Genomic DNA, 10,024 nt, shown 5'->3' on the forward strand with positions numbered 1-10,024 from the left:
ACTGGCCTGAATTCCGTAACCCCCCCCCACACACACACACACACACACACACACGTCCTCTAGCTCCCTCCATTTTCTCATCTTGACCCACCAAGGAAAATGTTGGCGATTACGGATCGATTCAAAAACCTTCTCCTCGGAGCGCAGAACAATAAAGCTAATCCGTCTCTCCCTCGCACAGTCCTAACAAGAACCGTGGAACGTGAACGGCATTTGAGTGCGTATCTATTAAGCCGGCGCGCACCTCATCTAAGAACACTCCACAATGAAACATGGGGGAACAGGATAAATGAGCTGCTCCCCTATCCCTTTGCCAGGGGCGAAATTGATTTAGATCGTCTGTGTTATTCTTCACAGAATTCATTATCACCCCTCTGTGACTGATGCTCATCTTTTTATCATCATAGGCAAAATGGCACTTTCTTCAAGGGAGAGGTTTTTAATATTGTAAATTCACTGCAGACGGTGTACAATCAAAACAATGGCACATATTCAGTGCTCACAACCTCAGCTTCATGTTGTGCCAGTCTCCTCTCTGTCTCTGTGAAAGGATGGGGGGGCATTCAGATATGCTGGTTGATACTAGCCAACAAAGACGGAGCAGCGCTATCGCCTCTGTGTTGACGCCACAAGGTCCAGAGTTGTCAAAAGTATCTGACCTCCATCTTTGTGAGATTACAGCGCAAAACAAACAAAACCACAGGAGATAGATTGAATGCGTGTTCAAACAAATCCGGCTTGGCACACAATAAAGAACAATGTCGCCAAGGCAACGATGACACCCACCGATTTCTCCCCTTTGGTGAACGTTTCCCCTCTTCCCTCATTCTGTTGGTGTGATGAAATGATGCTTCATGAAACATTTAACTGTCTCATACGATGAGTGGATTTAAAGTTGTTCGATGTCACAAAGCTTAACAATAAATAATGAATGCGTATTTCTCACTTGGTAAAAAGGAGAGAACAAATGCAGAAGTATCAGAGTTCTTATTGTAAATTTGTTCTTGCAGGAAAAAAAAACATAATGAGTGATGTGAGAGGGTCAAAGCAGAATGGTATATTCAGTATAGCAGTATATGTTTTACAACAAAGTATTATACAAATAATATATAATAACAATAATCAATGAAGGCATAACAAAAATATAGTCATCAAGCACATACATGCTTCATTATATTTTTTGATCATAGTTCTACAAATATAGCTAAATACATATTTTATGAAAAATAAGAAATACATATACTGTAGTTCATGTTGTCATGTTGATAAATACATACTATATAGCAACCAGCGTATGTCAAGAAAAGTGTCTCAAAACCTGTAATACAACTAGAAATGTCTATATTTATTCACTCAACAGCAAGTGTTATTCCTAGTCCTCACACATAAACAAAGTGCACACTGCTTTCCATTTGGCTGTCAGGCCCTCAGCAGAGCCTCCACGGAGAAAGGTAATGGCCTCACAGCGGGAGTCCTGACTGAGCTGCCATGAGGCCACTTGACAGAGTCGGCGTGAGGACCTGCCTGCTCGGCAGAATTGTCAGCGCACCAGCTCTTAGCTGTCAAACGTCTGGGATCAAAAGTCCTGCTGGGTGCACTCATGTCTGGCCCGCCCAGGACACCCTGATCTGATCCAAACAAGTGTGTGACAGTTGAGGACCCATTAGAGTCTATCATTTCTGTTGGTTTCAAGGTGACCAGGTCTAGACCTGACAAGATGCTGCCATGATGTTTGAGTCTTTGTCGCGATGGCAGAGGCGTCAGCTCTGGTCCGTCTCTCTTCTCGCAGCCTTTGCAGTTATTCTGCGCCTCCTCGTACTCCCTGGTTCGCTCTGAGCTTTGGCATAAGAAGTCAGTGTAGTCGCCTTCTGTGGACGACCTGCTCTTCAGGTGGAAGAACTGATAGAACTGTAAGTCACATTCATACGGAGGCTTGTATTTATACAAAGGCACATAACCGGATGTCCCTGGGGCGGCGGGGCCTTTATTGAGAAGACAGCAGTGAAGGCTGGGGGAGATAGGCAGGGGTGGAGGGTGGAGCATGGGGACGAGGGGGGCGGAGGAGGAGGAGAAGGGAAGGTCACTCTGCAGCTCTCTCTGTCTCAGCTCCCGCTCCAGCATCACATTCTCCAGCTCCTTGTCCGCAAAGGCTCGCCTCTTCCTCATCCGGCTGCTGATGGGGGGACACGTGAAGCTTGGTTGCTCGCGCTGCGTCTGCTTTGACCAGCAGGAGGTGCCGTCCTCCAGCGGCGCCATCGGTTTGAGCCCTGAATAGAAAGCAAAACCACATTGCTAATGTTGTTATTTATTCATATATTTCTGAATAATGAATTTATTCCAACAAATGGATTGTCATGTTTATGTTTGATTACATTTATCTTTATTATTTGGATTATGTACTTAGCGGTGTCATTTTTGTTATACTGAGAGAACAGAGAGGCTATAAAGAAGACAGGTATTAATGCACTCAATGCATTACTGTAATGGCCTGTTGTCGTGAAATAGTGAAGCCATAGTGCTCAGGTTGGCTACATGAAGTGTGTAATGCAGGGTGAAGACATCCAAGCAGAAGTAGTGGCAGGGTTGAGCCCAAGTAGGGGTTTAAAAAGCAGTTGCAGTTAGAGCGTTATGCACGGCTGAATGTATGTGTGATGTTTGTTCAGTGTCATTGTGGGGACTATGATCTGTCTGAGGACTAAAAGCTGGTCCTCACAAAGTCAACCACCTATTCTGGGTTAAGACTTTGATTGAGGTTAGAATCAAGCTAAAGCGAAGGCTAAGATAATGGTTGCTGCTAGACATGGACGGTTTACAGTTAATATTAAGGTTAACCTCCAAGGGAATCAAATCCAACAAATATTGATCTTTACTGATGCAGTTTTTGTGCAAGTATGTAACTGCACTAATCAAAAGAGGTTACTGGCAATGTGAAAATGTTTTCTTGTACCAATCACATCAACTTGGACAAGTAAATGGGTTTAAGTTTGACAGGTCCACAAGCAGCCCTTCGTTCGCTTACAGATGGCAAACCTAGTTGATCAATTAGTGATTTTTGCATGAATTCTGACAAAGCAATGAAACGACTTCAAGGATTTCCCCTCATTCACAAAAGGAAGAAAAGGCAGTTTGTAACACAGTCGAGGAGAGAGGAAGCACGTTAATGACAGAGGCGAAGGTAATTAGACTTTACCCTGCAGGATGCTCTTAGCCAGTATGCTCGGTTCGGCTGCTCTCGTGTAACGCTGATACGCAGTCCTCCGCAACGGACCTGCACACCTGACCCCCCTCTTACCCTGGGGAAAACATAGGAGCAGGAATAAGACATTTGGATATTATCATATTATACTGAGGCCATGCCATACAGGGAATTAAAGGGAATTAATACATAAGAAGTGAGAGTTCTTTGTGGTGATTTAGGAATAATTTCACCCTGTTGACACTAGAATCATGTAAAGTCACTTTGTGGTAAGTTAAGGTTCTCTTTAGTTTCCTTGTGTTTATTGTTTTGCTGTTAGCCCACCTTAAATTTACAGGTTTTAAGTCAACTTTCTTGAGGGCTGCAGATTCCTTGTTGCTGGTGGTTCTTGTGAGCTGGGAAGAGGGGAGACTCGTTTTGCACCAGTTTCTCCTCAAACGTGCCCTTTTCTATTCTATACTTACTTTCTTAGTTAGGCTTTTATATTAATGCATTATGTTTAATAAAATATAATAACAATGTGTATTTTTATACAATACAATCTAAAATAGGCCTATGTATTGACAGTGTTCATAATTCATAATTTCACATGTTGCCCATTACAACACACTCTACACTGGAATGAACTGCAAAATAAACTAACTACTATATAGAGTGATATTTTTTTATATTTGGGAATGTTTTAAATAGTTTCTGTGATAGTGACTTTTAGTGACTCAATTTCCTTGCTGTGATGTTGTGTTTCTTGTTAAAAGATAACCTGATGTCAACAGGAAAAGCTAGATAAACTAACCCAACAGCTCACCCCAGTATTTAGATTATCACCTGAATAACTCGCACAACTACACACAAATGTTCCAAATTTGAAATGTTGTATGGAAAATATTATTCTGTTTTGTATAAATGCTGAAATAAAACAAACATCTGTGCTTCAGCCTGTTGTTACTAAGATCGTTTTCTTTCTTTCTTTTTTTTAAATATAGCTGTTTTGAACGTAGCACTGGGATGGTCAGACTTCTTTCACACACATTCTTTGAAAATATGGATTGTGGCAGAAGCAAATTCAGCCCTACAGCTTTATTTCTAAGCACTTATTTTAACTTGTAAATTATATAAAATGAATAGCCCACAGCCGAGGAGAATTATGCAGTGTTAAATGACAATTTAACATTAAAATACCCTGATTTATTCAAAATTGAACAAATGTGTTTTCAGACTTCACATTCTTCACATTTTAGGTTCAAGAAATGATTGAAATGGTGGGTTGGAGGGAGGCGAAAGATAAGAACATGAGTAGACATTTCATGCCCCGAGACCCTTAAAATTATGATTTTCTAGTATAACAGTTAAGTAAGCAGTGATACGCGCTGTTGTCTGTTTAGGACAAATAAACAAGATAGGTAAGCACAATAAATGATTCCCTGTGCAGGACTTTTTGAATGATATGGCGAGCCTCTAAGTTGTGATTTATGGTGGCATGGTATGAGTTGCATACGGGCAAAAAAATAAATCACTTTTGTGTCCCCCCCAAATCCCGACATCGATCTGCACCCCTGCCTTAATGACGATTTGCCTCCGGACAATCATATACTGGAGGTCATAATTACATCTATCCATTCACCACCAATGACCTGCCCTTGTCCTCCACTCACCTCCGCAGCTTGCTGCCTCCTCAGAGCGACCTGCGCCGCCATGACGCGCTGCCGCTCCACCACCAGCAGGCAGCAGGCGCAGCGACAGTCCCGCCAGCGGCAGAAGCGTTTGTGGCCTTTCAAACACGACACGACGCCGTGGTTCCGACAGCGGGCGCATTTGGGACTCCGGGTCATCTTGCGTGGCTTCTGCTGATGGCGCTCCGGAGACGGGGTCGCTTGATTCAGCCCTCCGTCCCCGCGGCGGCCGCGCTGCCCGGCGCATCCGTCAGGACGCGTCACGTCAACAACTTGTTCGGATTTGAGTTTTGCTGCGTTCTCCAGCTGCAGGCCTGCTTCTAGCTGAGAGGACATCTATGACGAATTACACCGGAATCCCACTTTTAATCCGTGGTGCGCTATGTTGCTGCGCAGACTTTTTACGCACAAGATGAAAAGGGATTTTAACTCAAGGTACAACTAATCAAACATGATTATAGTTACTTTTAAAGGTAGAATAAGTAGTCCAGTGAATTGTCTTTCACACAGACTATGACATGTTCTCTTAATTGAATAAATAAGCATCCATCAGACACAAATCAAGGTTAATTCCTATTAAGCACCAAGCCGTGAGGTGTGCTGAGCTGCTCCAGTCTGCTGCTACATGACAGACGGTGTTTTTCAGGGTGGAAACTTTGCAGCCTACCGCCAGACGTTTTTGAAATGTTAAGCCTCTCTCAGCTGCTCTCTGACGCTGTTTCCAAGAACAAGCGGATAGTAGACCGGGCCACAATGCCGAGCTCCTGGCGCGGGACCCGTGAGCAAAGATTTGGGGGAAGCCCGTCTGAAGCAAATAGCAACTCTCCCCTATAAACCCCGTGTAGCCTACCTGCCCTGCCCTGCCCACCTTCGAGGTGGTTCTCATCTTTCAAGAGATTTGGAGATTTGGGATCCTGCCAGACTAAAGAAACATAAATAAAAAATAACTCCCACAAGTAGCAGAATATATATTATGTAAAAATAATGTAATTTAATAAACAAAAATGTCAACAGTTTGCTAATTCTAGCAAGGAGTGCCTTATGTTATTTAGTAAAGACTTTATTTAATTTGTTTTAGTTAAAGGGAGGTCTGAATTTGCACATTCATATGTCATATGATTTAATGTCATGCTGATTATTGAAACAATGAATCAGAAGTTCCTCAGCAGCTACTCAGTACTTCACTTAATACTTTCTTACAAGTAACTATTTGGATGACTACTTTTCACTACTTGAGTCAACTTATTCTAAAGACAGCAGAGAAGCTAAAGAAGCCAGGTTGACTTATCGGACATGCGTCTCATAGGTGCATAGATATGTGTGAGCTGTGTGTTTTACCACACCGATACAATATGGACTAATTACGCACGCGCCTTGGGAGCATAGCCTGACAGAGAGGGATAACCTAGGAGGGTTCACACTCATATTTATTCATTATACTGTTAAATTATTCAATGGTTTAATGGGTCTCTTGATGTTTCTAGTGTCACCATTTCTGGGACTCAAACTGAATTATCAAAAAGCATTGAAATTCAACATGTTCCCACTTAAGGTTAACCAGAACTGTTTGTTAACTGTGGTTTACTATGTGTGAATTATTTAAATATATATATATATATATAATTCCATACAGGTCATTAATTATGTGATGCAAAATATTGGTAGTAATGTGTTTGTATTGTTTATTATGAATACATGCTGCTGTACTTGCCCTTGGACTGTCGTGTGTCAACAGTGGAGTAGATTATGCATTCACTGAATTGCATTGGATGTCGGTGATTTGCTGCACTCACCTCCTCAGCAGCCTACACTTAATGCTAATGAATGGCACTGTAGTTTTGTGTTTAAAAAGAGCTGATGTTTCCTTGAAGGGAAATACAGTAGGTCATAGATGCACTGCGATGGTATGAAAAGTGTGCTCCCTACTGGCTCAATTCTGTAATTACACCACAGGGCAGTAACCAGCCAGGGCTAACTCATTTGTTTGATTTGCATTCTTTTAACATCCAAAGCTACACAGGGAGAATTCATACAAATAAGTCCTATTTCTACAGTTATTTTTCTTGTATTTGTTCATCTGTAAGAAACAAATAAAGAGGAACACTGACAATTGCAGAAACAGTGCGTATTTAGCCAAAGCTAATTCCCAACACCAGTCCCTTGATGGGCCAATACTGACCACTGAGCAAGCACATCATCTTGTTCTACCCCACATGATGTTCCAGTGCTTTTCTTAGATGGACTGGTTGATGCATAACTATCACAATTCCCATGCTTCAATCAAAAATGATACCTCAGTACGTATGTGACTAAACTAAAAAAGCTAAAAGAGATATTTTAAGTTGCAGAGCTTGCTTAACAATTTATTTCCTACAAAGAAAAATGATCTCAAAAAGATTTAATGGGACACATTATGTTATTGTTAGGCTTGTTTACTGTGAGCTCATCTGTAAAATTAATTGATACCTTGATAAGTCAGCATAAACTTTACTTTTATATTATGTATGAGTGAAGGTCAAGCTCTTGGCCAAAAATATTAATTCAAAATAAAAGTGTGACTTTTCAGAAGAAAGGTCTTAGATGCGTATATACAGGCCCATAATACTGTATATATTATGTCCACATAGCAGGCACTGGGACTCAGATGGCAAAGGCCCAGTCACTTTTGGTCTCGATCCGAGACTTGGCCATGGCCAGAAGTGCCCTGCCAGGAGATTTCAGGATGTTGTCAGCCCATAAAAGGTTAAAAGATCAGGTATCAAAGATGTAGGCGTGAGCCAGAGCCAGCTGAGCCTCAGAATGTGATCACCAAAGTCATACAACCAATGGATACGGTGCAGCTACATTGTAATAAGCTGACACTTTGTTATTTTCAATAATTTGACAGCACATTTTTTGTAATAAGCTGACACTTTGTTATTTTCAATAATTTGACAGCACATTTTGATGTAACCTGGAAGTTTGTCACAGTTTGTTATAACTGAAATTTGCAAAGGGTATTAGAGCCAAGAGATATAAAATCATAAATCAGTTTTTTATATTTTAGATGGATTCAATATTTCAAGGTCTATATAATAACACAGTATGGGCCATTTTGAAGGGAAAGTATGATGTATGAATGGGACATTTACCGACCAGATACAGTAGTACGCCACAGCGTCTTGTTGTCAAACAGAGTTATGCTTTGTATAGATAGAGCAGTGGAGTAAAAGGTGCAAACTAGCAACAGTAGGTTCAACTGGCGGTGGCACAACTCCAGTGCAGAGTGCTCCAACTAACACTCAAAGGGAAGCCGCAGAAGATACTGTGAGCATTTCACTCCTGGTGAAACTCCTCCTTGCCAGGTGAAAAGCAGCAGCCATGCTGACCCCATATGTATCAAAGGGCACACTCAAAGGAAGAAAGGAAGGCAATATGAAAGGATGCTTCCCCCCAGGGACTTCAGTACTCCGGGGAACTGGCCTTTCACGCCGAGCCCAGAATTTTCTCACAAATGAACAAAAGATGAACACATGGTGTCCTTGCACAGTCTAAATAATTTCCATGATTCACCAAGATGATGTAGTACATTGCACTTTTTTTCCTGCTGCAAATGTTTTTGCACCTGACTTCATGTGGACGTCATGTGGTTCCTCCAAATATTATCATCATATTATATTTCAAATATTAAGAATTTATCATTTGAAAAATACCATACATTAATAAACACTTGAATTGTACAAAAGCTGCACTATTGTGTGTCAGAAGTAATTTATTTAATGTGAATTCATACTTCTCATACATGCTGAATGGGAGACTTAAAATAAAATGTCAACCCATTGACTTGTTTTGTCTGGAGATAGCAGGTCAACAGTTGATGCAATATAGAAGTGGTGTACTTCATCTGAAAGCTTGGAACCTGATGATTAATTTGAGAGTCAGGTCAGCAGTGTGTGTCAAGGTGGTCTAGGCTGATGACATCATGATTGAAGTATATGATGGCCATTCCCATGCTCACTTACTGTCTCATAAGTTTTTAGCAATTTTTGGATTGATACCATTTATTATACAGATTTGGTGCTGAATTAAAAAGCCATACATACCCATCGTATCATATGCCAAGTCTGAGTGTAGTTAGTCCAAAACAGTGATAAAATACATATTTTCTCTGTCAACATTTTACAAAAAAGCCAGTCGACAAAATTAATAGAATGTTGTTTACATGGGTTTAAACTTGTTTTAATACTTGAGAATTGATTGTTTTTTTTAAAGATTTAAAGAAAAATTTTCAAAATACCACATTAAGAAACCAAGTCCTTGAGTAGCACTGTAGAAGACTGTGGCTGTGATTTGGTATCTAAAACGTTTGACATTTGGAGATTTTTGCACGATTTGCATTTTTCAATGATTGGATTTTGCGCCCTTCTGTTCTGAAAACTGCTCAGAAAGTCCCTTATTGTAAATATTTAACAGGCAATGTCATACATTCCCTGAATGTCCTAGATATCTAGTATGCGCAGGTTATTGTATACAGTTACATGAAGTTTCTCACTATATGAAATGGCTACTGTTGGGACTAACTGTATCATATATGAATGAAATTGGACTCATTGGATCCATGTGTATCAGTTTCCCAATCATAACAATTTCAAGACTGTTAAGGGACCCCGATATGCAGAAATAGTCAAATACACCATTTTGAATGGGAGAAAATAACAAATACACTGCATGCCAAAAGCGGCATGATTTTTGCTCAAAACTGCACAACATTGAGTTCTGTTGGTACCCAAGAGTCTCTCCTTTAGACCACTCTCTCTTTGATAGACATGCCCACTTTGATAAAGACAATTTTAAAATACATATCTTACAAACCAAGGAGTCTCCACTTTTAAGACATACCTAAAACTGCATGAGATTAGCATAAAGTGGGCATATCTGTAAAGGGGAGACCCATGGGTAACCATAGCACCCGTTTTCATTCTCATATCATTAGTTGAGAGGTCAAAGGACCCCTTTGAAAATTACAATGCCAGATTTCCCTCACCACAATTTAGCCAACATTTGGAGCGTTATCCAACCCCCTTACCGACAAGCTAGCATGACGCGGTAGATAGCAATCCATTCCCCTCCGAACTGAAGAAGCCTAAAGTAAATCCAGTTATCTACAACTAAGTTTTCA

The 10,024-nt window shown here is 40.8% G+C and overlaps 1 protein-coding gene across 1 annotated transcript; it reads right to left on the reverse strand.

Moving 5' to 3' along the window:
• Positions 1 to 460: 460 nt before the first annotated feature.
• dmrt2b (doublesex and mab-3 related transcription factor 2b) lies at positions 461 to 5,675 on the reverse strand. The gene is made up of 3 exons (XM_084010882.1): positions 4,849 to 5,675; positions 3,191 to 3,293; positions 461 to 2,267 (listed from the first exon to the last, which is right to left on the reverse strand). The coding sequence occupies exons 1-3, from the start codon at positions 5,200 to 5,202 to the stop codon at positions 1,420 to 1,422; spliced, it is 1,305 nt and encodes a 434-aa protein (XP_083867008.1). The 5' UTR covers positions 5,203 to 5,675; the 3' UTR covers positions 461 to 1,419.
• Positions 5,676 to 10,024: the final 4,349 nt, after the last annotated feature.

Source organism: Eutrigla gurnardus (assembly GCF_963514095.1).
Source record: "Eutrigla gurnardus genome assembly, chromosome: 6".
Taxonomy (NCBI): domain Eukaryota; kingdom Metazoa; phylum Chordata; class Actinopteri; order Perciformes; family Triglidae; genus Eutrigla; species Eutrigla gurnardus.

Coding starts and splice junctions, on each gene's coding strand:
- dmrt2b (XM_084010882.1), bottom strand. CDS start 5,202: ATGTCCTCTCAGCTAGAAGCAGGCCTGCAGCTGGAGAACGCAGCAAAA. Junction 3,294..4,848: donor GGAGGCAGCAAGCTGCGGAG/GTGAGTGGAGGA, acceptor TGTTTTCCCCAG/GGTAAGAGGGGGGTCAGGTG. Junction 2,268..3,190: donor GGCTAAGAGCATCCTGCAGG/GTAAAGTCTAAT, acceptor CTTTCTATTCAG/GGCTCAAACCGATGGCGCCG.